We start from the raw sequence: 27,415 nt of genomic DNA, 5'->3' as shown, positions 1-27,415 counted from the left end.
TCGGTCAAATCTGAACACACTTCAGGCTTTATGTTCAACATACCACTAATCTCCCTTCACAGTATTACCCACAGGGAGAAAGAGGCATGCTTTTTCACATTTCAGAAACCCTTCTGCCTTCTCAACCAGGATAAATGTCCATCCAGAAATGAGTCATTCCAATGGTTGTTTACTAGGCACTGCCCTGCTAGACACAATGAACAGACATAATAACGTACTCTCATAGCATTGGGGAGTGGAAATGTCAGCTATGTTCATGCTATGTCATAATTCTTCTTTCAGGAAATACCTGCTCTTAGCCTCAAACAATCCACAATCTGAAAAAAAAAACAGTAGGCTCCAGGAGGCAATTTGGTGAGTTGAATTGTTGTTATTTCTACAAAAATAAATGTTTTCATTAATGCATACAGTATGTAACAGTTTAATCAATAGTTTCTATGTAAAATCTGGTAATTATGTACATATTTAGTCTTTGATCGGTGTGCAGTTTTGATTTTGTCGTGAGATGAATTTCATGTCCTGTGAGTGACACAGCAGAACGAGCCCTGTCGTCAGCAGCTTGCCATGTTTCTCTAGTTCCCTTCTTTTCATCATCATCCCTCCCTGGCCTCTCCTTGTGCCACAATAACTCTGATGCCACGCCTCCGTCTCAGTGGCTCACACCATTCACGTCTGCATTGTCTGCCTTTGTCTTCTTCTCCACGTCACCTATGAAAAACACACACATTGAGCCAGGGATTATCTTAAAAGAGGCTCTAAATGTGTCTCTTGAAATCTAAACACACGCCTAAAATTATATCATGGTTACCTTTAGACATTCACAGAACAAAATGGCAAAAGACAGATGGAGACAATTCACTGGCCTTCTGTCCGTTCAAGCATTCAAAGCATTGAAAATGAAGGCAGGCATCTTCACACAAAGACATATAGCTATAGATTTATAATTTACAGAATATACCGTAATTTCTAATTTACAACCAGTTTCTCTAATGAATTTTACTAATGTATTTATTTTTTTATCTATTTCCAATCAAGTATTCCAAACTAACTAAATCTGTGGCTGCTTCCAGACTGTAAATACATTTATTTTGGTGCGGTTACCGGTCCTCTGTCTGGCCCTGTTTCCATCCTACACTGAGCTCACTCATGCTCCAATATGTCTCTGCGCTCACATCAGACATCCATTTAGCTTTGAAGCCCTGTCAAGCCTTTCCTTTGATATTATCTTATTGTGACACCTAAAGTGGATGTCCTAGAGTTTGGTGAGTTACCTGTGGACTGGGCGATGTAAAACCGCCGGCAGTACAGAAGCAAGAGGTATGAGCTAAGGCCCAGGACGCTGAAGATGACTCCACACACCATGAAGCTGTAGCTTCCCTGACTGTGCATCATCTGCAGAGGGAAGAGGACAGAAATCAGTTGTGTATTTTTTGATAGCATTGATAGCAGTGAGGCGATGACTACAGTCACTGTCTGACTGTGGCATAGGTTTTCTACACTGTGTACAGAAGAACTCAGTAGTTACTTACACATCCCACGAGCAGCTGGAGAAACATCTCACCCATGCTCGCACTGGTAACTAGCAAAGTGGTGGCACAACCTTTACAGAAGAACAACACAAATAAGAGACCTTTCTCAATTGCTCCTCTAGTATAATATTACAATAATCCACCAAATGCTGAGGGATCCTGACTTATGATTGAACCACACATCAATGAGTGATAAGTGGAAAATATATTTGTGCTAGTGTCTTATTGTCATACCCTGTGGAATTAACGGACTTGGTAGGCAAACATGCAGCTACTGCTTGGACAGATATGTGTACAAGTCCAGCAGCCATCTCTAACGGAGTTCTTAAAATCACAACGGTCATGTTTGAGATGGCGACACACTCTGAGGCTATACCTCTGTAGTTGAGAGTGTCAACACTTTCCGAGGCTAATACCACTGTAGCTGAGAATGTGAACACTTTCCAAGACTACACCTGTGTAGTTAACTCCGCCAAGGATTAAGGTTATGTTTTCATCAGGGTTTGTTTGTTTGTTCACAAGATAACTCAAAAAGTTATGGATGGATTTCGATGAAATATTCAGGGAAGGTCTGAAATGACCCAAGGAAGAAATTATTACATTTTGGGAGTGATCCGCATCACTGTCTAGATCCAGGAGGCAGATATGTTTTCGCTTGCCGGAGGTTTGCGCTGTCTGAGTGCTTTTCTAGTTGAGAATGTCAACACATGAGAATGCCCAAGGCTGTACCTCTGTAGTTGAGCATGTCCTCAGTGAAAGCCAGCATGCTGGGATACACAGCGCTGATGGAAAGGCCCAGCACCAGGGTGCCTATGAACAGGAACGCCGGACTGGTGTACAACATGAGCAGCATGAACAAGGTGCACATCACTCCTATCTGCAGGGAAGACACCATGGAGAGAGGGAGCAAGAGAGAGCAGAAAGATGGAGAGAAAGAGAGAGAGAGAAAAAGGGGAAAAAAGATGAGGAGGATGAAAAACGTGTTGTCATAACAATAGAAGCCCATGCATCTTTCAGACACCCTTAGAGAGGGAGAGGCACCTCTGGAATGTGAGAGGACAGCGTGTGTGTGTTGCATGACGTCACTGATGACAGTGACAGCGCCTGAAGTCACACTCCACAGCATGCTTTTAAAATGGTGTGTCAGTGGCAGTGCTGGACAATGCTGTTGCGCCCGCTCAGGTGATGTGCTACCATGTGCCAGCTGCCAACTGAGCGTGACACCATGGCACAATGGTGCCCATTAAGACTCAAGACACACCTACATCAAACATACAGTACACTGAGCTACCATATAATGCAACAGGATGGGGATGTTTGTTTTTAACGATTTACCAGTACACACAAAGTTAATATGCAAGTGGGTCCTTTTTTTGTTTGTAGAAGTTGGGTGTTCTTAGAGGTGTATGTGCACTAACTAAGCAGTCAGTTTGTGTACACTGAGGATTTACCTGGTGGACAGTGAGTTGGCGACTGGCCGCAAAGCGATATGACAGGGGAATGGCTGCCAGTCGGCCAGCTGTGATGGCTGCCCAAAATACACTGGTCAGATAACCAGCTGTTTTATGGGACATAGACAAGGGCTCAGCCACAGCATACGAGTACACAAACCCCTCGTAGGCACCCTAATGAAAACGTAATCAATGTTGATTAATTTGTTAATTGACAATAATACAAATACATTAAATAGAAATGCAACATTTTTAAATGTCTTAATGTCTTCAACACATGTCTGAAACATATTGAAGGTGTTTGTAGCTTTATTTGATGAAGCTACGTGAGTTAAACAACCTTAGCTACAGGAAGTTTTCCTCTTGCTGTGTACAATGAAAACATATAACAGGATATGTGTATGTAAATGAGAAATGTATTTCCTAGAGGGGGAGCACCAACACTAGCTGTAGATTAGCATACAGTGAGACTAAGATTATTAGGAACGGGTTTATTAACAGCAAATCACATTAGTTACTGTAGATTGAGGGTTTTGAACACTAAGCTGTTCTCAACTCCTCCTTTGATGATCACATTTTTTCTTCACAGAAGTCAGCAGATGAGCACACCGACTCACATTTACTTCATCCACACTGTCATGAATGATCTTCAAATGCAAATGATTTAGATATAAATTCAGCAAATGAGAGAAGATTAAAATAGGACCTTTACCAATTTGCACTGGACCCTTCACTCTTGATCAAATGTCTGTGACAATTAGGTGAGGTACTAACCAACATGGGTGAATGTCTGTAACGCAGGGTTATTGCTATTCAACTATTACGGCCTTTTCTACAAATAGCTTATCTTATCTGTATCTTATCCTATCTGTAAAATGTGATCCAACAGTAAGACGCCTACTCATAAATGTCTGTGATATGCAATAGGGTGAGGTAACCCACATGGGTGAATGTCTATAACATCGGGTTATTGCTATTCAGCAATTACAGCCTTTTTGACAAATAAATCTTATCTGTATCTTATCTTATCTTATCTTATCTGTAAAATGTGATCAACAGTAGGACATCTACTCATAAAGGTTTCAGCAGTTTGTCACACAAAAACAATCCGATACTAAAGCGTCTTATTAGTGATATGCTTGCCGTCTCTTACCACAATGCCATCTGAAAAGAACAGCACCATCCCTGCCAGGACATGGATGGCAACAAACCCCAGTGGCTGTCCAGTTAGGTCACCATAACGACAACAGCTAAACAGGCTCAAGTTATCTGCATTAGAAATTCCATGATTACATTATTGAACTTGTTTGCAGGCATTTTGTCTCAAATATACAAGGATACCATTCATGAAATGTATTCACTCACTCAACACAGACACACAGACAGACACACAGACACACACATCCACCCTCAACTCTCAACCCTCTAAACAACAATAAATCTGCATTGACCTGACATTTGTATGAATGTCAAAGTAGATTATAACATGTGACACTTGGCCAAAGCCAAACTCCCAAAAGCAGACAATGGTTCAAAAGAAGTCCAATTTTATGGTTACAGCTAATCATTAATGTTGTGATTTCGGACTTTTGCCAGCCCTATTTTACAGTGACCGGGTCACGCTAATCCTTATGTTTTCAGCGCAACGAGATAACGAGTGGGTTGAGCCATTACCTATGCTGCTTTGGGATGGGGTGGTCGTCGAGGCAGAAGAGCCCTGGGCCCTCATGGCCAACGTGTCTCCCTCCAGCAGACGAGTTCTGGCGCCGGAACCGCAGCCTATCAGTCTCTCTCTGTACATGAGCACAAACACGGCTATCGGAACAGGCAGCTGAGGAGAGAGGCAAAAGGAGGGAGTGGGAGCGATCAGCTTTGTAACGAACTAGGCTAAAGATAAGCGTGTATTCTTTGGAATCCAAAGCATGGATGTTTGTGGTTTGTTCAAGCATCTAGGATTCTATGATTTTAGGAACAGAAAAAAAATATTTTTTGCTTCCAAACAGAGCATGATAAAGCACAAACTGCACAGATGATAGGCTTGAGAGTGATATGACACCATAGTGGAATGAGATGTTTACTTTGGTGTTTGGTGGGATGTGCACACACAACTAACTGCTTTAGTGTTAGACATAAGAGGTACTAGCTCTCACATGTGGATATCAAATACATAGCTGCCTATGCAAGCATTATAAAACAAGACAAGGAGACAGTATGGTTTACAAGGAATACGACTAGCAAAGCCTTGTTTGACTATGCAAACCTCAACAGAATAATCATCCTTATCACCAGCAATGCTTCACAGCTGCTTTGTGGCGTCAAGTCTACAAGGAATTGCTGAACTGTCCTGTTATTCAAATGATGCTACTGCCAAGGCAGGAGTGCTACAACTGATCATATGACTCTGAGTCAAATAATAATAAACATCCATTTCGGAATCTGACCAAATGCTCTCTGAACTCAAACTATGTCCTTATCTTATGTAAAAAGTTAGAGATCCAATGAGAAAGTTAAAACTATAGGTTTTTTGTAAGTTTTACATTTGATCAAGACCTCAACCTAAGAGGACCATCTCAACAACAAAAAAAGATATATATGGCTCCAGGTAGCACTCCAACTCAACTTTTCCACTTGTCCTTATCTTACTGAGGAACACCTGTCCAAATGCACGGGACTCACATTGATCAGAGCCATTATCCAGAAAGCGTAGGAGACGTTTGTGACGGCCTCCCCCTCGGTGTGGAACGGGAACTGGGACATGTTCTGAGTGCGGATTCCGCTCAGTGTGTTTCTGATGTGGCGCATCGTGTTGTTGGTGTGGGCTGTGCCATTGGACAGCACACACGGCGTCTCAGACAGGAACGGGTCAGCAATCAGAGGACTCAACAATGCCCCCAGTCCAACAAAGAAGTGGAGTGCCTGCAGGAAGATCACAAAGAACAAAATCACAATTGCTTTATTGACCAGCTCTTTATCAAGCTGGCTGATACTGTATGTTATGATACAAAATTACAGTTCATCTTTTGACGAAACAAATACTAAGACTGTCCTTGGGTACTGTATGTTATCAGCAACTGCACTGACAACGCTTTCTAGTTGGATGAACCACTTTTGAAAGGAACTAGTGGATTCCCAAGATGGCTAAGTCACTTATAAGCAAAACAACATCACATCACTGAAACAGTCTTTATTTTTTGCTCAGCAAGCTTTGTAAAATCTCATAATTACCGTACCCAAGGGTTTTAACACTTTAAAGCTAGTCTCCAATCATGGGAAAATAGACACAAAGGACAGAAGAGACAAGACGAGGACCTGCTGTGCTGACCTGAAGGAAAACGGTGGAGTCTTTCTGGTAAAGTTTAACCAGCTGAAAGTTGGCTATGGTGTCGATGATCCCCATGGCCAGTCCAGCCACTGCCATGGCGACGGCCAGTGCCAGCACCCTGTGACAGAGGGGAATCATGGCGAAGACTACCGAGATGAGCAGGGTGCACACAGCCAGCGCTGACAACGAGCATCTCAGTCTGCAAACCAAGAATAAAGGAGCATAAAGAGGGGTCCAATCTTCCAAAGACAAAATGGGTTTACAACTAAACATGCTACCACTGGTATCACTCAAATATCATAAAGGTAATGAAGATCTGCTATGAAATTAATGCTGAATACTTGATCTCACAAGAGATAGCAGATAACTCTTGAATAATTTCTTGAATTTCCCCTTGGTTGGGGATCAATAAAGTATCTATCTATCTATCTATCTATCTATCTATCTGAAGAGTTGGTAGTAGTTGGTCTGTCATTGTCTGGATCTGTACTCTGCACAATGGCAAATAATTAAAGGTGAATCTAATCTAATCACATCAAACATCAACATTTTTGCTGAGTGGTCTTGTGACATGCTTTCTTGTGTGTTTCACCAAGAATTCAGTTCAATCCTAAAGCATTCCACATCAGACAGTTTAGTCCAGGAGTACTCGGACATACCATTTCAGTGACTCTCTGTGTGACATTAGATGACTTTAGATGTATACATACACATTTATACATCAGCAGACACAAGTAAGATTGCCTATCATGAAACATAGATATGAGACAACCAGCTGTTTCTAGTATAAGTCCTACAGATTTCCTTAGAAAATTCATCACGAGATATCAGGTTAGCCCCAAAATAACCTCCTGCTCTACTTTTGTGAATGTCCTTGTTGAGACCTCTGGTATGAACTACTTTAGTCTTTATCAGAGGGGATGTTGATTTGAGTCCCAAGTAAGCAGGTAGAGCAAACAGAAAACGACCCATTTGGAAAAGAAATTCGAAATATCAGTATGTCTACAGATAACAATAGGTTGGAAAAGGACACAGTGACAGAGAGATACAGAGTTTACTTTCAGTCATGGGCACAAAATATTTAACTGTCAACGTTCTTCAATAAGAGGTGGACAAAATCTCACAAGCCGAGAAAAGGATACAGCCTAAGCATAGGCCTATCAGTATAGCCATATAGCCATATAGCCATATCAGTTTTTTTTCAATAATAAGACAGTAAGATCAAGTACTGTACAGTATTTGAGCAACCATAACAAAGAAAATCAGAGGAGCTGATCTTGATCAGGAAAGTTTCCTACTATTACGTTATACTGTAGCTCTGGGCTCTGCAAAATATCTGTGCAATTTGACAGCAATTTGAATGGCACAGAATTGAACTGAATTTGTTGGAGTACACTATCTTTAAGATTATCAATGGATAAAATTAGTCTGGTATTCCAGATAAAAGTAATTAGACTCCAGTCATGCTAAGTCTGAGATATGAATTCCCCTCTCTGGCAAAAAAAAAATAACATCTTCTGTCTGAGAAGCCTCCAGGCAGACAGGCTGTCACTGATTGGAGAGCTTGTGTCTATTTATCAATAGGCTCTTAATGAGCACATGACCTCCTGATAAGTGAACCAACACATTTGGATTCTAGCGGTAGCCTAAACACGAGTGCTAAATAAATGAAAAGAGCTTCAATGGGACAAATGGGCACGATGTCACTATATATTTTTTTATCCAAGAGGGCAAGAACTGTGAAGAGATGAAGTTGTAGGCCTACACGTGCTTTCAAGTCCCGACATAATATCTAGACAATGCCTATAGTCCTCAGTGACCCTACTGACGATTCAGCTGAAGTTTCAGGGAGAGTTTAGGGTATATACTTCCATTGTCACCTGAAACATAAGCAGCCTATCTGCCGAAAACTGACAGTCAGCTAAAGCCAATTACCATCATGGCGCTTGCGCATCCAGCGATATCTCTCCTTAAACCAGTAAGAAAAGTTTGAGATGATGATGTTCGTGTTGTCACACAGCTGTACTCACGATTTATTGAAGAAGCCACCAATTGAGCTGCCAACAAAGAGGAATAACTGCTGCGTAAAGAAGACCCAGGTAATCTCCTGCAGGCTTGAATGCGTTTGACAGCGCAGGTCCAGGATGGTCGGACCTAGAAATGCCACGCATAACCCAAAACTGAAGAACGCACTCCAGTAAGTTAGCGTATATTGCCAGTTGCTTTTGAACAGACTCCATACCCGTGAGTCCATGAACTGCATTGTTGTAAAACTTTTTTTTTAAAAGTTCGAACGCGTCTCCAGTCATTCGATTTTCATGGTGAATAGTGTTTTGGCGGTGAGGCTGGGTAGTACGCGTTTACACCGACTCAGACTTGCCTCGAGATCGAAGTCTGAAGTTTCTATAGGCTACTCCAGAGATGTGCTACTATTGGCAGTTTAAGTGATGGGTGAATGGGCCCTCCCATTCCCTTTCCTTGGTGACGTTTGTTTTCTATTTATTTGTATCAACTAGAATATTCAGTGCAATCAGCAGACATGTATCCAAAACCACGAAACATCTGATTGGCTACTTTAACAAGTTAATATAGACTAAAGAGAGCCAATCCACTAGGTTGAGGAGACCAAGTTGCCCAACATCGAGCTATATAAATATAGACTATACAAATATTGCTGTTAGTTGTTGGTATCATGTAGCCAAGTCAATATGCATTCCAGGTTTTATTTCATTCGTTTGAAGTAGCTTACACATAGTACACAGTATATTTTGAAAGATAGATTTTGCTCTCAGTATTCAAGGGAATACACTTGGAGTCACTCTCAATATTCAGTGCCACTTGAAATGTGAAATGTATATGATTATTTTTATAATAATTTTCAAAATATTCCAACACCCACACTTGATTTGTTACGTAAACATGGCAAATATAGTGAACTCAAACAACAACAACAACAACAACAACAACAACAACAATAACATATGTTGCATTTTCTAAGGAAATATGTAAGACTATACTAGAAACAGCTGGCTGTTTTATATTTATGACGCAATGCATGGTTGCCAACCTCTACTTGTGTATGCCATCTAATATCACACAGAGAGTCGCATGGTATTCACAGTACTGGACTAAACTGTCTGATATGGAATGCTTTATGATTGAACTGGACTCTCTGAATCAGGGTGGGGGGGTGGTTCCAAGTACATGTTTTAGTGACAAACTTGGGTAAGTTAACTCGGAGTAAGTGGTAAACCTCCTAATAGAAGAGCTGTATGAAAACAATGCCATAGGGCTCTTGTTGTAGGAGGTTTACTGCTTACTACTTACCCAGGTTTATTACTAAACCATGTACTTGGAATACCCCCCAGATTTCGGTCTTGACTCTGATTTGGCCAGTGCATAGTGTGGATCTTTTGTTGTTGTTGTTTGCTTGCTTGTTTGTTTTGTTTTATTTGCCTGGCAACTCCTTATGTTATTTTAAGTCCTATCATCAAGTCAATTTAATTCTGCAACTGACAGCATGATGATACATTCATGATTTTTTGATCGGCGTCATGATTCATTATCCTCTTGATTATGGGGTCATCCAGGTCCTGAAAAGGAAAGGTAGACCCAGATTTTTACATTCATATTACCTTGATCCCCTGGGAGAAGGTACTTTTAGTTCAATATAGTCCAATAGACCAATAGTATAGATAACTTTGTCCACAAAATAGACTTGCTGAAAGCTTTGGACTCGGTCAAAATGCTCTGTAGAAATGTTAAACCTAAGCCTGATTCTGCAAGGGAGAGTGGGTGAAATATTTCTAAGCAATTATGAGACACTGATGAGTTAACATTTGACTGAAGTATTTGGTGCTGTTAGAGGAGCCATAGGCTATACTGAAGGGGTTCAACTTCACGTTGTAAGTGAGTTTCTGTTAAGTCAACTACTTTTGTTAAATAAAGTATGAAAATATATCATTTTTGGTTTGTATTATAATGTCTGCATTATAAATTGAGGTTTAAATGCATATTTAAGGTCAATTTGATTGTTTGCAACAACCAAACAACAATATTAACAATAACTAGATGTACCGCAAAGCGATACACAATATGACCGCCGCTCAGTCCTGCACATTCTCTCCGCAAATATCAATCACACTTGTGTTTCCATCGCCTACTCCATCCCTACTGCAACTTTTATGTATGTAACTGAGTGTGTGCATGTGTGCGCTTGCTTTTGTGTATGAGTGCTTCTCTGTCTAGTGTGAGTGTGTGTCTGCTTGTGTGTGTGTTTAATGTGTCTCTGAGTATATGTTCACTGTGTTCTCTGCCGTCACTGTCACTCCAATATCAGATAACACACACACACACACACACACACTCACATGCGCGCGTGTGCACACACACACAAACACACATACACAGGCACACACTCACACACGCACACACACACACACTCGCACACACACACACACACACACACACACGCACACACACACACACACACACACACACACACACACACACACACACACACACACACACAACACACACACACAGGCACACCCAGAGAGAGAGAGAGAGAAAGAGAGAACACACACAGAATACACACAGATAACACAGACATAGAGAGAGAGAGAGAGAGAGAGAGAGAGAGAGAGAGAGAAAGAAAGAGAACACACACAGAACATGCACATACACACATATACACACATGCAAACACACAGATGGGCACACAGAAACGCACCCACACACACAGGCTATAGTATATCACACACACACACACACACTCACTTCTCAGCTCCGGTGGTCTCACAAAATGTACTCAAAGATGTGTGTGTGCGTGTGTGTGTGTGTGTGTGTGTGTGTGTGTGTGTGTGTGTGTGTGTGTGTGTGTGTGTGTGTGTGTGTGTGTGTAGGTGTGTGTGTGTGTGTGTAAGGGTGTATGTGTGCATGCGTGTGGGCGTGTTTGTGCATGTGTTTGTATAATGTTTTATGTACATGTGTGTATGTAGTGGTGCGTGTGTGTGTAGGTATGCGTGTGTGTGTGTGTATTTATGTGTGTGTGTGTGTGTGTGTGTGCGTGTGTGTGTGTGTGTGTGTGTGTTCCTGCATGTTTGTTGCACCCAGAGCAACCATTCTCTTTTAAAACATATTTGGAAACTAGTTGATTAAAGGTTTCTAATGGTGTCACTTATATGTTTCTAGGACAAAAACTAGCAGAGATTGAGATGTTTGGAACAGTTTTTGAAATCCCCAGGGGGGGATTTAGACTCCAGATAATACCACCATCTACTGGCCGATGGGTATACAGTCCTGAATGTACACATAAATCCATTTATTTTATAGCCCCCCATGGATGAAATTCCACAAAACTTGGCATACTCCCAGAGGGTGTCAGGTTAATCATACACATGAAATTTGGTGCAGTTCATAACATCTCATCTGAAGATAGGGGCAATTAAAGCAATATTACATTGCATTTTCAATTTTTACGATGGGGGGGCAAATCACAAATGACTGGTTATAAGCTAAGTTGATGCAAGCTCTAGAGAACAACATACCATAAACATTTTGTCATCCTCGGTGCCACGGTTCAGGTAGTTATGTAGGAAAAACTGTCATTTTTGGGCTTCGGGCGGGGGCAGCGCGGGGGTGGAGTAACCCCCGGGGACGAAACGAAAATTTTCCATAGAACTCTACTGGGGCTACATGCCCACCAAGTTTCATGCGCTCCGGTGTTACGGTGTCCCGGGAATCGTTGACGAAAAATGACGGGAAAAAAGAAAAAAAAAAAAAAAAAAAAAAAAAAAAAAAACTTTGACAACAACTATATGACCGCTTCGCTAGCTACGCTAGCGGCGGTCATAATAAGTAGTGCACAGCATGAAATGACCGAGACACAAGTTGTGTAGTAACCTTGCATACTAAAGAGAAAAAAACAGGAGATGTAATAGACTTTCTTTTATTTAATTATTTGTTATTCAATCACTTTGGGCTTTTCAGCAGTCACAATACATTCATCTTCAGTATCATCATGTAGACAAACCACACAAAATATTAAACATCACATTTCTATACAAAAAAGTCTAAGCGTAGGCCAATTATATATATATTAGACATCATCTAGTGTCATTTAATACAGTCTTCTCTTTTGTCTGGCAAAAAGTTCACTGAGAATAAAGATAACATCTGTTAAAATACATATATATTACTTTTCTTTTTCTGAGAAAGTATTTAAAATATCTTCATTTACCACAAGAAAACACAAACAGTAGTATCTCTGTGCCAGTGACGCTAAAATATAGTTGAAGTATAGAATATATATAAATAGATTTAAGAAAACCTCTCTGTCTCGCTCTCACTCTCTCTGACAATTACGCTTTGCCCCCTACAGGGCATATGCAGTCAGTACATGTATCACTTAGTCTCACTTAAATTCTTGAATATACTGTGAGATGATTTCTGTTTGGGTCAGTTACTAAACATTATGGCATATTTAGGAACTCTGGGACAACAGCTAGAAGGAGGATGTGACTGAGGAATAGGCCCACATGCTTGTCCCATAGTCCCTGCAATGTGCAAGTTAAGTCAGGAAGCTACTGAAATCCTCACCTTGGGCATGTGCAAGTGCCCTTGTCAGTTCAGAAGGGATTGCTCACTATCATTTTGTGGTTCGGAAAAATAAACTCTAAACTAAATATTTGGAGTGCAATGTGAAAGATATAACAAATCTCCACCTTTAAATGATATTAGAAGTTTGGAAATACTGCTTCGTTGGCATAGGCAAATAATACTTTCACAAACAGAAGTTGACAAAATATACCCCACATTATGAGCTCATATGAAAATATGGAAATAGAATCATGCTTCTTTAAATCATTGCACTCAGATACTGGCGATATCCACCAAGAGGCTGAGCACAAATATACAGAAAAGCCATTAATGTTTACTGAACTATCCATCGAAAATCTAACACTTATGACTTTGCCAGTGTCATCATCAGGGTACAGGAAAGAGGAAAGAAGAGTGTGAGTGTAGCCAGAGTCCTAAGTAAAGGAATGACCTTGTATACCATTAGGTGGAAAACCAGGTTTGAAGGATCCAAGGCAAAACAATAACAATAACAAAAAAAAACATTTGTCATTATAAGTGCGCAACCTCATCAGTGATTTTTTCCAACCTATACTATCCTGAGGTGTTGTAGAAAATCTTTTGCTTTTTTTCCAAATTTTCCGACACCTCTTTTTTACCCCTTATCTTGGAAAGAGAATAGAGTGCTGTAAGATCATTTCCTTCCCAGCAACCTCTTTATGTATCTGCTGAAGTCCAACAGGATCTCGATTTCTTCAAGATGCCTCCCAGGTATTAGAATATGCTTTGCCTGCGATTCTTGCCTCGTCCTGAGGGTAAACAACATCAAGTACACATAGGTAGACTGTTAAAATTATCTGTAGCCATTTGATGACAACCCCCAATTCATTGTGTTGACGTATGACCTGTAACTTAACATTCATTCACTCATTATTTTGGCTTTTGTATGGTCTATAATGTTTTTGGAATTCTCAAATGAAATATTTTTCACAGAACCTTTGGGGTCCTTTGTGGACACTAACAGGTTTTGTGGGAGTGCCATCTGAAAGGGAATCTTTTGTAACATTCAGTTCCCAGAGAAGAATTGATCAGTGATATTTGTGTTTGTAACTGTCAGATAGCAAAGCTTTTTTTAAACATAACATGTACCTGTTTGAGGAAACACTGAGCTCCTATGGCCAGGATCTTTCTGCAGCTGCAACTCTTTGAGGGAGAATATGGAGGATGCTGGAGAGAGAGAGAGAGAGAGAGAGAGAGAGAGAGAGAGAGAGAGAGAGAGAGAGAGAGAGAGAGAGAGAGAGAGAGAGAGAGAGAGAGAGAGAGAGAGAGAGAGAGAGACATACAGAAGCAGGGTGTCAGGATTACTAGTGCTTTCTCTTTAGGTACATTTCTCAGAAGAATCCCCTATCTAGTCTATGTTTCTAAAAAATAAACTAGACATTTCCTTGTTGCACCAGGACTAAAGAATGAAATAAAAATCGAGACACAAACGACATCCTTGTGCTCGACCGTCTGCCTGGACAAAAAGAGGGTATTGAGCCGGAGCACTCACTGTCTGGTAGGGTGAGGATGTCCTCGCCCAGGGCCTTGAAGTACGGATGTCTTAGGGAGATTTCAGCTGAGATGCGGTTCCGTGACTCATACTGGAGGAGGAGGGCATAAGAACTCAGTCAACACACATCCCCACAGACAGAATTAATGTGAGAGAGCATGTGCAGGTGTGTGTGCCCTGTGATTCAGCGGCATACATAGAACATTAACAACTTCAAACTTCAAAATGTCACCTTTTTTTTAATTTAAAGCCAGGCAGATACCATGTGTTTTGTTCGAGTCACGTGCAATATAGTAACCCTGCACGTTTCAATTGGACATGTTTGCTGTGCTCACACTGTATGTTCGACTGCTTAGTGCTTACGAAAGATACACATTTCTGACATGCCACAATGTGACGTCCTGTGATCGGACATTGGGAACCTACTCAAACTACGTGACCGACTGGACAGAAATTCGGCCCAATTCAGTGTTAACATCGCGTCAAAATCGCTGTGTCTGCCTGGCTTTATGCAGCAGACTACATGTCTTGAGATTGTCATACAAACACACACACACACACACACACACACACACACACACACACATCCCTTTATCAGCATTTTCACTCATGTCTACCACACATGGCGATGTGAGCCATGGCTCCTTTATATTATAGAGTGCTGGTTGGAAGTCTGATTGTGTCTAGAGCTGAAAGAACTCACCCAGCGGCTAATGCATATTGGAGACTGAATCCTTTAGTAAGCCTTACTTCTAGAAACTGGCTGGGTTGCTTTTGTGTGGCCTCAGGATTCTATGTGCCATTTTATTCAAGGCTACTTCCTGTTTTTTATCTAAGGAATTCAGCAATGCCATATATAACATCTCATAGGCTGCCGAATGATTGGAATAAGCAGGCAGAAATCCTCTTGTGTATGAATCTACCAAAGTTACAATTGGTAATTACCTCCGCCAAGGAGGTTACGTTTTCATCTGGGTTTGTCTGTCTGTCTGTCTGTCTGTCTGTCTGTGTTTGTTTGTTTGCAAGATGACTGAAAAAGTTTTGGATGGATTTCGATTCTTAATGACTCAAGGAAGAAACGATTAAATTTTAGGAGTGATCCGTATCACTGTCTGAATCCAGGAGGCGGTTATGTTTTTGCTTCCAGGCGGAGGTTTGAGCTCTCTGAGAGCTTTTCTAGTTGTAAAAGTAATATATTGTGTTTATTGACACTGTATCAAAGTATTTCATATTATTTCAAAATAATTAATAAATATGGGTAAGGAGGTGATTGCATGGCTCTCTGTAAACTCACCAAAAGTAGCGCTGTGAGTAGGTCAATCCCTTCTGTGTCCAGTCTGAAAGTGGGGTAGAGGGACAGCACGGTGAGCAATAGGTTATCAAAGACTGTTTGCCGTCGGTCTCCAAGCTACTGAAGCTGAGACACAGTGCAAGCTGTGTTGGAGAGGTCTACCTGGGGACGTGATTGATGAGTGGCTGAGGCCGGTACTGGGGGAAGAGGTAGGACCGGAACTCCTCATTGGACGGGATGCCCGCCCAGCTATCCTCCGTCGGTGTTCCTGAAAGTGATGAAGCGAGAGTATAAGAGCGCTGCTCGGTCGGACAGGATGAATAAACTCAGTTCTTTTATTATCGCACACCAGCTGTGAGTCAAGAGATCCTATCATAGATTATAATTATTAACGAGTATCCAAATGCAGTCACAGATGCGAGTGATTCCTTGACCCTCACTGTGTGTGGTCACTCACCCAAGAGTCTGAAAACCAGGTGCAGCTCCTCCTTCACTGTGGAACCGGGGAACATGGGCCGGCCAGTGGCCATCTCAAACAGGATACAGCCGACCCCCCTAAGCAGAGGACCAACAGTTAAAACCAGCTGTTTTAGCAGTAGCTATACTGTATGTATGTCATTTTTGCAAGCGAACCTGCACCTTTCTTGGATGCCATTGCACGACACATATTCAAAACCTATTGTTAAGCTTTTCTTTCAGTATTTCAGAGCGTCAGTATGGATCAATAGAACAGGCAGTACATGCATACAATGTGGCTTTCCTCCCCTGTATGATTGCCTGATTCATAGAATATAACATTGAAAAAAGTATTGAACTGAAGAAAATAATTGACTACCTATACACATGCACATGTGCTCATACACAGACGCATAACACCAGTCTGACAATGTTCTCACCACATGTCTATGGGGGTAGAGTACTCTGTGGACCCAAGAAGAACATCAGGTGGTCGGTACCAAAGTGTCACAACTTCATTTGAGTAGGTCTTCGTTGGGACGGATTTGGCCCTGGCCAAGCCTGAGAAAGGCAAAGGAGAACAAAGGAAAGGAGTCAACACCATTTGTTGCCTGGTAACCAAAGCCAGAACAATTATCGGGGGGGGGGGGGGGGGGGGGGGAGTGTGTGCTGTGCCACAACCGCCTAAAGTTCCTGTACCACATTCAGATTCAAGTGCCCATGGGTACCCGGGTTTGAGTTCGACCTGGGTGAACTACAGCTCTAGAGAGACGTGTGATGTATGTTTGTTGATGTACCTGACAAAGTGGATTTTAGAGGCAAACAAAAAACATTTAAATAAGAAAGAAGAAGAATATATACTTTTTTGATCCCATGAGGGAAATTCAGTTCTCTGCATTTAACCCAATTTAACCGAATTAGTGAACACTCAGCACACAGTGAACACAATCACACAACCCAGAGCAGTGAGCTGCCTGCCCAACCAGCGGCGCTCGGGGAGCAGTTAGGGGTTTGCCTTGCTCAAGGGCACTTCAGCCATGGACTGGTCGGGGATTGAACAGGCAACCCTCAGGTCACAAGCCCGAAGCCTTAACCAGTAGGCCACGGCTGCCCACAATAATCTACTCAATAATAGAAGTGACATGATACATCATTATCAGATCACGTTTAACAATGAATGACATCTGTAAATAGATAAAGATGGCTATCCCCCAACCAAACATGGAGGCTAGAAGTCTGACAGCTGTGATCTTGACAAACTCTTACCAAAGTCAGCGAGTTTTAGCTCTCCTTTGTCGTTGATGAGCAAGTTTTGAGGCTTGAGGTCTCTGTGCAGGATTTTCCTCTTATGGCAGTAAGAGAGGCCTCGGAGCAGCTGGAACATGAAGATCTGTGACCCAGACACAGAAATACGATGACCACTTTATACTCTGGATTATCATTGTACACAATAGCATCATATAATGGTAAACACAAAAACAAAGACAAAAAAAGACCATTTGTTGACGAAGTGACTCACCTTCACATTGTGCATGCTCATGAGGTTTCCACAATTATCCAGGTACTGTTTCAAGTCGCTGTCCTGGAAGAGACCAGTGAAGACAGGAAAGCTCAGTATTGTGAAGCGTGATGAACACTCACTACAATGTATCCCGATCAAACTATCTCAGGGCGAAATGTTACAGTATATTCATCATACCAATGCACTAAATGCAAATCTACAGAACTGACACATCATTCCCAGGGATAGTGTTGTCCCAAGTATATTATGTTTGCTGAAAATCCTGAAGAGGCTCTGTTTTTTTTTTTTTTTCTTTTTTTGTCATTTCACACGACACTTTCTGACATTTAGTAGTTTAGTATAATCCTCAGTCAGTGGCACAGAAATGTGAATTATGAAATTATTTTGGGTGGCATCCCCCCCCCAGTTAGACACAGTATAATAGCTGTGTGCTCTGCTAAAGCCCTGTGAACACAAACCCATCACCGTGCTAATGTGCTTACCAAGTACTCGAAGACTAAGGTGAGACAGCGGTCTGTGTGGATTATGTCGTGCAGTGTCACGATGTTGGCGTGCTTCAGGTTCTTCAACAGGGAAACTGTTTAAGCAAAGACAAAATTCAGAGCATTATGGCACAGATGTCTTCATGGCGTTACTTAAATAACCTGATTACATTCAGTTACAAAGTGGATAATTTGGGGATGTCTTTATATGAAACCTGAAAAAGCTCAAATCCTGTAGTGCTTGGTTCACTTGAGAGTCAAGCTCCCCTCAATCCTGCTTTTCTCTCTAGGCACACTAGGGGGCACCAGTGATCTGCAGTGTGTCGGCCTGAGTGGCTCAAGGGTGTTTTTTTGCCCTCAGTATAGTGACTTCCAGACAAACTACCACCAGACAGGCAGGTCCAGTCTTTGAATGGCATCATCCAGACGCAAGTATGCTCAGCCCTCAGTCCTGGTCCTTCTTGTCACAAACCCGGCCCATGTCAACATTGTCAATCTATTATTAAATTGAACTGTTTTATTTTGATGGGTGTGCCAGCTCTTTTCCCCTGCTCAAAGCATAGGCTATAGTTAAAAAATCAATTTGCAATCAAATCAAATAGGTAAAAATAAGTGAAATGTTTATGTAGTCAGAAGTATTGCTTCTGTGCTGTTCAAGCTGAGAGTCTTGAGACACGTTCTTATATTATGCAGCTACTGTATATAAATACAATCACTTTGAATAGGCCACCATTGCACTGGGCAAAAATACATTCCACTTGCCTCACTTGCTGTCATTTCCTAACAGCTCTCTGTAAAAGCAACTGACCATCTGCAGTCAAAAATGCTATGCAGCCTGGAACAACCTTTGACATTACCTATCAGAATGACATTAGCTCCAATACAGTCACAAATCCAATCTTTATTATAACATCCATAGTTTATTCTTGAATTCTAAGTGGCAGCCCAGTGGGATGATTGTAGTAGCAGAAGACAACACCTGACCATTAGCATGCTAGCACACATGTGCCTACAGTAATACTTCAGTTCAAAAGTTATTACATTTAGTGGCTAAATTACTGTCATTGCTTACCATAGTTGATTTAGGTTAAACAACCAGCTGACAATATGTAGCATTGTAAGGTTTGGCTTGGTTGGTGATCATGATTTTAGTATTACATAGCGCTGCTTAGAGCTACAGAAAATCAGCTGGTATTAATCGTTTTTAAACACATCTCAGATATTTTAAAATCCCAAAATATATAACCCTGTGCTGTGAACTCTACCTGTTAGTCCTGGTACATTTGGCCTGCTACCTAATCCCACTTCCCTTCAGTTTCACATTAGCCTACATAGAGTTCCATGGCATAACAGACTTGAAATTAACACAACATGTTTTAGTAACTCTTGCAATCACATTCCCTTAAAGGACATGGTGTTCTTGTAAACAGACCAAATGTTGGGAGGGTTAAAGACGTGTGTTAGAGGGTACAGCTGCCTGTAGGTCAAAGGTGACTTTTCAAAACATCATTAAGCACTCAGTCATACCTTGAAGCCAGTGTACAAGTAGCACACTCATCTCTTTTCACTCGTTTCATGTACAGCCCCGGGTCTATGTATGGAGTTGTTCAAAACAAACTTGTCTAGGAGAGGAGTAACTGTCAGTAGTGTGTGAATTATGACTGTGTGTCAACTGCTCAGAGGTGTTTACCTTCCCGTATAGCTGTACAAGGTGCTCCCTCCTCGTGCTCCAGACGAATCTCTTTCAGAGCGACAAGGTTCTCTGTGAGTTTGCTGCGTCCCTTGAACACTGTAGCATATGTGCCCTAAATACACACACATAGGGACACAGAGAGAGAGAGATAGAGTGAAAGAGAGAGAGAGAGAGGGAGAGAGAGAGAGAGAGATTGAAAAGGTAGATTAGACTCATAATGTCAGATAATGTCCTTTGGCTGTAGTTTGTTCAGCCAGCTAATTCTCCTTCTAGGTATTTCCCTAGTTCGGGCTGTCAGACCTCACAATGCCCTTTGCTCTACTCAAAGCGAAGGCAAGATGACATGTCTCTGTTCTCACCCTATTTCCACAGAGATGCCAGACAATAATAACCCCTGATAAGTTCATTGTTTACATTTGCAGGTTAACTTGAGTTTAATGAAGAGGTCTTGTTCTACCATAACATTTTGAAAGCCAACAACACTGTGAGGGCATCTAAGACACTCAGGATTCGGGACTCAGAGCATTAACTTGACTTTGAGATGTATATTTACTTACAGACTAGATGTCTTATGCTCAACAAAATAATACCAAAGGGCCTAGTGTTATCGGCCTTTGATAACACTGTCAATTTGTAATAGACCGGTTGGTCTGGATACTTAACCCAGTGAGAATAAATTGCACTTCCAGAAATATTTACCTCACCAAGTTTCCCCAGTTTCACATAGGTCTCAAGTTTCCCGAAGCCAATGTCCGACTACAAGAAGGATACAAGAGAGAGATTAATTGTTGGCTCGTTTGCATTGTAATTCTTCACTTGAAGAGGAACACCAACTTTTTAACATGGGGCCCTGTTTATTGAGATCACTGATAGCTGTCGGTAGGGGAAACAAACGGATGCTACATAGCTCAATTCATGCTGGCTGGCGCACCTACTGTAGGCGTCCACAGAGGCAGATTTTGGACTGTGTTTGTGCCTTGAGTGCCTTGGCTGTGAGTTTGTGACTCAAAACAGTCTAAAATCGACTCCCATAGCATAGCTTTACAGCTGCCTGGCAGGGCTATCTGTGCTAGCAGGAAAACTCAAGCTATGTAGCACCCCCAACCCCTACCAATAGTAGCCTAGTTGGTCCTATGTTGAAAACAATTCTCAGTTCTTCTTTGATCCCGGTACAATAATAATATAGCAAATAGCACAAACGGAAACTCAAAGCAATTTCCAGATACTGAGTTTGGATCAGACTACAGGTTGGATAGACTCTAGACTAGGTCACTATGGATTACATTTAATTATGTATAAGTATAAGTGTATAAAACCAACACTTTTAAAAGCTTTACAGATGCCCACTCTGCTTTGCATGAGTCATCTGAGACTTTTCTCACCACTAGCCCTACCATAGCATCAGCATTGGCTAATAAAAATGGGTACTGACCAGCGAGGCTCGTCTGGACATTCTGCTGAGAGGTTTGCAGGGCTCTGGGCTCTCTGCTTGCAATTTCCTCAGAAACTCAGGGGGCAGGCGAATATCCATGGGCAGAGACATGCGCTTGCTCACGTCCTGTAGAACAGAGTAGCACAGTGTTTCAACACATCTGAAATGGTAGGTTATTATACTATATTCATGAACCCAGACTGTAGGTTTAAATGTGAGCGGGGAATGATAACAATAGTGCATCTGAAACATTCTAAACCAACCCATGGAAGGATAATCAGGTTCAGACAGAATCAGGATATGAATGAGAGGAGATCCCAACAAACCATCTCTCCCATCAACATATCCTCAACTCAGTTTTTCTAACTTCCGTTGTCTTCAACAGAAGAACATTATGCTGTCTGTAATTAGGGGAAACCCACTACAGGGTTTGGCAGTTATTTTGGTCAATCATTGCATAGCAACTGAAACTGAAAATGTTGATATTGACTAATCTAAACAACTCCGCCATGCAGAGGCATTGATCGTTTACCCATGGAGCAAGAAGGTTGTGTTATCATTTGGTGTTATATGTCAGTATAGATCTAAATTCAGATCACTTCACTCCCCTTCCTCTGGCCTCCACTCCACTCAAATAGGTCAAATCTGGTTCAAGTTGCCACATCTTCTTCATATGTTGAGCTTTAACACATTAGTGGTCAGCCTATGGGGGGGAAGATCGACCTGAAGGGTTTTAAATTGTTGCAAATTTTCCATCTTGTGGGAAAGGAATCGACATCTATCGACTATTGAGCGAAAGGTATAACCCAGATGTCTGTATAGCTCAGGTGCACTCTAAGGGGAGGGAGAGTCCTTGAGTGAAGTGCCTGCCATCCCGACACTAAAAATAAAAAACACTTCAGGTGGCACTGACCTGAAAAGCCTTTCCTCTCTTTGCCCAAACGCACAACGAGAGGCTAAGGAACAGAGAGGGTGTGTAACCAAAAATAAATCATTGTTTTTTTTTCCGCCCTTCACACCAGGCCCACAGAGGACTCAACTGAACAGGTGGTAATAGTCGGGAGGCAGAGAGGTGAATGAAAATGATAAAGATGATTCTCACTGTGTGGGCAGAGTGCTGATTAATTGAAGTTATGACCCAGCAAGGTCACCAGGCAACAGCTGGGTCTCAGCGGATGCTATTGAATTCATGTGAATGAATGCCCTTTCAAAGAGACACCCCTTTGCCTTATTGAGGAAACACTTTGACGATGAAATGAAGATATTGGATTTAGATATTACAATAATTGCCGTGTGTGTTACAGTGTGTGTGTGTGTTTGTGTGTGTGTGTGTGTGTGTGTGTGTGTGTGTGTGTGTGCGTGTGTTGTACAACACACACACACACACACACATACACACACACACACACACACACACACACACACACACACACTAAACACTATCCAATTAAAGTGAACATACTGTACATATGACAATATATTACAACATACCGTATATACAGTATTTCACTAAGGCTATGGAGGAATGTCATTTTAAGGTGAGAGGGTGTAAGCTACATGTTAGAAGCGTTTAAAAGTTCTGAACCAGTCCAATGCCCAGTGAAGGCTGAGCTCAAAATAGAAAACCAACAACACAGCTTCTCTTCACAATCTCATCATTGGATTTTCATGCACTGTTGAGTAACACTGAGTGGTGGTCCCATCTGGCCTCGTAAGACCACATCTTCGTTCAGACGTTTGAGGTTTGTGACTGACCTCCATAGAGAAGCGTCGGAGTTGGTGTTTGCTGCGGTAGTGCAGTTGGGTGGGAGACTGGCCTCCATCTTCCGCAGCCAAGGGACTCGGCGCTGGGTGCAACGATGGCAGTCCCAGGCTGTTGGGTACTAGATCTGGAAGAGAAACAAACAGCAGGATTCATGCTCAGCCATGAACAATAGCACAAGGAAAATGTAATCTATCCCAAACGATATCCTGGTTTCTTCGATGCTTGAGAAATAGGATATTACTGTAGTTGGGAGCGAACAATCATCAGGTATATTTCTCCGACTGGATATGGCACTACCGTGCACACACCACGGCAATAAAAGAGTGCTTCTAGAAAGTGCTATCAGAAAATTGAAAAGAAAAGAACTAATCTCGGTGTAATATCTTAACTAGGCGCAGGTTGATGCACAACAGCATCCATTAAGCCGACACTATAATGCATGACATGTTGAAATCTCCATTTCTTTTTACAACCCTCCTCTGGCTGTGGATAAGATTACCTTAGCACAAAGTCTCTATAGTCGTCTTATCATATCATTTCTTTGAAAAAAAAGATGAAGGTCTACAGTCTTCAGACTTTAACTCTTTGAAAAGAGCTCAGTCTAAAACTTTTCATCTAAACCTCGCATGTTATCACTACTATATTGAGTGGCTCTCTCAGGTGATCTCCCCTTATGTCCTGCTTCATTAGGGGACAGTTTCATTAGCGCTGACATGTGTCTGTATAATTAGAGAATAAAACCGCATCTGTGAGATGATTGATCCAGTGACACCCTGGCAGAAGAGGGCAACTCAGCCATGTGTCCATGGATAGTTGCCTTCGTTAAACCCGGCCCAGGAAGCAATTAACACGCTCGTATCAATTACCGCGCAATTACAGCGTTGCACTTTAGCTGTCACCCGTCTGGATATGTGTCAATCCACTGCCCTTTTTCTGAATTAGTAGGTGCAATGCCAACGTGACTGTCAATAACAAATCCAATTACATCTCCATTACTCGATATAGTGGACGCTGCCCTCCCTTAGGCTCTTAGCCTTGGCAGAAGGATGACAGTGCTGTCAAACTGCTGCACTGCCCCACCCCCATCACTCCCCAAAAGTTTTCTTTCGCCCGCCTGTTTTGCTAAGAGGTGAGACGTATCAAAACGGCTTTTCCAATCTGTCACATCGGATTTAGATGGTGTGTCCAATGAGGGCCTCAAGAGACAGAGACCACACACACACACACACACACACACACACACACACATCCCTGCAGCAGAGAGGTGTAATTAAGATCAAGCTCATTATATGTTCTGCAGCTGGCAGTGGCGGGGGTGTCTGTGTCACGTTGAGGCCCGACCCGTCGGCTTTCATTAAACTCCTGTCTGTCTCTCATCCCTTCTGTCTTTTCTCTAGCTCTGCATCCACTGTTTGAGAATGTGTCCATGAATTGAGATGTCATGGTTATACTGTATACAATATTTGGTCACATATGTGCTGTCTTAGGGTTGGGTATCGTTAGGGTTTTATCCGATACCGGTGCTAAATCGATACTTTTAAAACGGTGCCAGTGCCAAAACGGCGCCTGAACCGGTACTTTGTTTTTACACTGTAAAGCATGAATAGGCTATAGCCTATTCATGGAAGGCTGTTCATGTACCTCATTTTTTCATTTGGTGGAGCGTTAGCTGTGTTGTAAATCAGCAAGCTACAAGGCAGAGAGGAGCACCTTTCTCTGGGTCTGAAGCTCCCATGAAACGTGTTCCACTGAGTTTAGCATCTGGATAGTGGGAGTTCTTTCAACCCTCCCAATCGCCCACTCTGTCACTCCCAACCAGGCCCTCCATGCTCCATTCTCCAGCCCCTGATCAAAGCCCAGTACTGCCTATTCATGTCATGTGCAGGTGCTGATGCTGGTGTCTGTTTATGTGTTGTCTCTGGAGCTCCGTCTGCTGTCTAAAGGATCTGAGCCGAGTGCTGTCTCATTAAAACCAAAACACCCCTGTTTCACAAGCGACATCCGCGATTCAAACGCATTATGTAAGAATGTGGAATGCTAAAAAAAGAGAGAGGCTAGACACGTACACACGCAACTGTTTGACAGAAGACACTTTTCAGAAGACAACACCATGCAGCAACAGTGATGAAATATAAAAGCCTCACATGAACGGGAGATGAAAGCACGAGGAGAGACATTACAATATTTGTGACTAGATAATGCTTGCTGAGTTTGTGTAATGTGGATAAACCAGCCCTTCATTTTCTCATTCAAAAGAAGGCACAGGCGTTTGTCACGTCTTTGCCATGCTGTGCACTTTCATTTCTCTCCTCTCCTTTCATCTGCTCTTTTTCCCCCCCTCCAACGTCCACGTGGACAAAAGATCACCCCCTTGCCTTTATGTCGGAGGCATCTTTCAAAGCAAGGAGCAACCCAGCACTCTGATCAAAAGCTTCCTTGCCACCTCACTTCATGCTTAATTAGGCTAATTCCGGGTCCAAGCACAATTTAGTAACGCAGTAAAAAAATAAATAAAATAATGATGAACCAATTAACAACTCAGTTTATGAGAAATTAATGGCTACTGAAATTCTTAAACTACAGATTTAATCATGTTTTCAAGGAAGAGAACTATTATAGAAGGAACATTACAAAGATGTAGTGCTTCAGTCTCCATCCATCACAACATAGGTATGTCTTTATACATGTTAACTAGACTACAGCATTCTAAACATGTTAAAGCCTGGTCTTTTGTAATAATGTTTCAGGTGCTCAGGCTGCAACTTAACGGTTTAATAACTGGTTACTATGGGGACCACAAGATGAACAAAAGCAATGTCAAAATGAGGGAAAAGAAGAATGGCCACAGCTTGGTTAGAAGCTAAATGCACTTGCCTACACACACACATACAGTACACACCTCTGCTTCTCATATGCCCCCTCTTTCTCTCTCCCTCTCACACACAAACACAAACACACACACACACACACACACACACACACACACACACACACACACACACACACACACACACACACACAATTACACACACTCCTTAATTTATTCATCCACTCATCCACCCACCCACTCACAGGTTGGAGTGATTGGAGTGGAATATTCAAACTTGAAACCACGCAGACAATCTTGTCTAGTCTACACAACCCCATCCAGAGGTAATCTTAGGCCGTGCTCCATAAAAGAGAAAAAGCGGGGGAGGGAGAGGGAGAGGGAGAGAAAGACAGGCTTATTAAGGTAAAACCTTATTCTACTTCTCGTTAGCTTGACAACCGTATAAGGCTGTCAGAAAAGGAGATGATCCTCTGTGCCGGCTTATATGATGTTTCAGAGGGGAGGCACGGACTGAACGCTGGACGGATGGACGGACAGACAGACGGACGGACGGACGGAGAGAGGGGGTGCGTTGCTGGGAGGCCTCCCTCTCCTTCATTTACACATACAAAGAACAAAATCCCCGTCATCATTTAAATATCACAGCGGCAAGCGTAAGGACTTTCATCGAACACACATTAATTGGGGTCAGCGCAGGCGAATCTCCCGCCTCCATCTTCTCTTCTCTTCTTTTCTCTACCTTCATCCCATGCTTTACGTCTGTTTTTCTCTCCGTCTCTGGCTCATGTGATCGCTCGACACTCTCAGAAAAAAATGGTACAGAGGGATAATGAAGGATTAAACCACCAGGTACCAAACATTTTTCCTCTCAGTTTGTTGTACCTGAAAAGGATACAGTACTGAATCTCTGTGATACAATGTTGCACCTTTTATAAAGTAGAAGATTTGAGACATAAAAAACATCACGGATTAACAGATGGAAAAAAAGGTGTGGTGTCTTACATATCCTTTTTTCTGAAATGCTATGACTGTAATCCTATTCACTACATACAGACACCAACACAGACACAGACAAACACAGATGCACACAGACAAACAGACACACACACACACACACATACACACACACACACACACTTATAATGTAGCTTCGACTGTCTCACAACCAGCTAGAGCAGAAAAGGACAATCCAATAAATGGGCCACATGAGGTCGATGTTATGTGTCCCTAGAGAGAGGCTCAGGCTCTAAAAGTGTGTGTGCAAGTAATTGCTCCACACACACACACACACACACACACACACACACACACACACACACACACAAACACACACAAACACACACACACACACACACACACACACACACACACACACACACACACACACACACACACACACACACACACACACTGTCGTAACATGCAGGGGGCTATAAAAGCCACTGAGCTGTGTGAGATGTGATATCGATGACTGCACTTGTTGAATGCACCCTGATGGCTTGGGCCATCAA

The 27,415-nt window shown here is 42.1% G+C and overlaps 2 protein-coding genes across 3 annotated transcripts in view; both read right to left on the bottom strand.

Moving 5' to 3' along the window:
* Positions 1 to 178: 178 nt before the first annotated feature.
* Positions 179 to 8,663, bottom strand: mfsd4aa (major facilitator superfamily domain containing 4Aa). Its single transcript, XM_062545051.1, has 10 exons — positions 8,333 to 8,663; positions 6,303 to 6,501; positions 5,657 to 5,896; positions 4,655 to 4,811; positions 4,134 to 4,249; positions 2,981 to 3,154; positions 2,259 to 2,406; positions 1,530 to 1,600; positions 1,272 to 1,392; positions 179 to 708 (listed from the first exon to the last, which is right to left on the bottom strand). The coding sequence occupies exons 1-10, from the start codon at positions 8,563 to 8,565 to the stop codon at positions 650 to 652; spliced, it is 1,518 nt and encodes a 505-aa protein (XP_062401035.1). The 5' UTR covers positions 8,566 to 8,663; the 3' UTR covers positions 179 to 649.
* A 3,573-nt stretch (positions 8,664 to 12,236) lies between these two features.
* Positions 12,237 to 27,415, bottom strand: part of cdk18 (cyclin dependent kinase 18) — a 37,804-nt gene continuing 22,625 nt past the window's right edge. For both annotated transcript variants that reach the window (XM_062546346.1, XM_062546347.1), the window contains exons 3-16: positions 23,065 to 23,198; positions 21,310 to 21,435; positions 20,577 to 20,633; positions 19,875 to 19,989; positions 18,185 to 18,279; positions 17,700 to 17,762; positions 17,447 to 17,570; positions 16,621 to 16,741; positions 16,182 to 16,279; positions 15,887 to 15,992; positions 15,728 to 15,770; positions 14,434 to 14,524; positions 14,031 to 14,108; positions 12,237 to 13,690 (exon numbers count right to left, since the gene is read on the bottom strand). In XM_062546346.1, coding sequence (XP_062402330.1) covers positions 13,656 to 13,690; positions 14,031 to 14,108; positions 14,434 to 14,524; positions 15,728 to 15,770; positions 15,887 to 15,992; positions 16,182 to 16,279; positions 16,621 to 16,741; positions 17,447 to 17,570; positions 17,700 to 17,762; positions 18,185 to 18,279; positions 19,875 to 19,989; positions 20,577 to 20,633; positions 21,310 to 21,435; positions 23,065 to 23,198 — 1,286 coding nt within the window. In that variant the 3' untranslated portion in view covers positions 12,237 to 13,655. The remainder of the gene's footprint in view (positions 13,691 to 14,030; positions 14,109 to 14,433; positions 14,525 to 15,727; positions 15,771 to 15,886; positions 15,993 to 16,181; positions 16,280 to 16,620; positions 16,742 to 17,446; positions 17,571 to 17,699; positions 17,763 to 18,184; positions 18,280 to 19,874; positions 19,990 to 20,576; positions 20,634 to 21,309; positions 21,436 to 23,064; positions 23,199 to 27,415) is intronic.

The sequence above is a fragment of the Sardina pilchardus genome, chromosome 9 (assembly GCF_963854185.1).
Source record: "Sardina pilchardus chromosome 9, fSarPil1.1, whole genome shotgun sequence".
NCBI lineage: Eukaryota > Metazoa > Chordata > Actinopteri > Clupeiformes > Clupeidae > Sardina > Sardina pilchardus.
The sequence above is the reverse complement of the archived record's forward strand: the minus strand, read 5'-3'. Positions and strand labels throughout refer to the sequence as shown.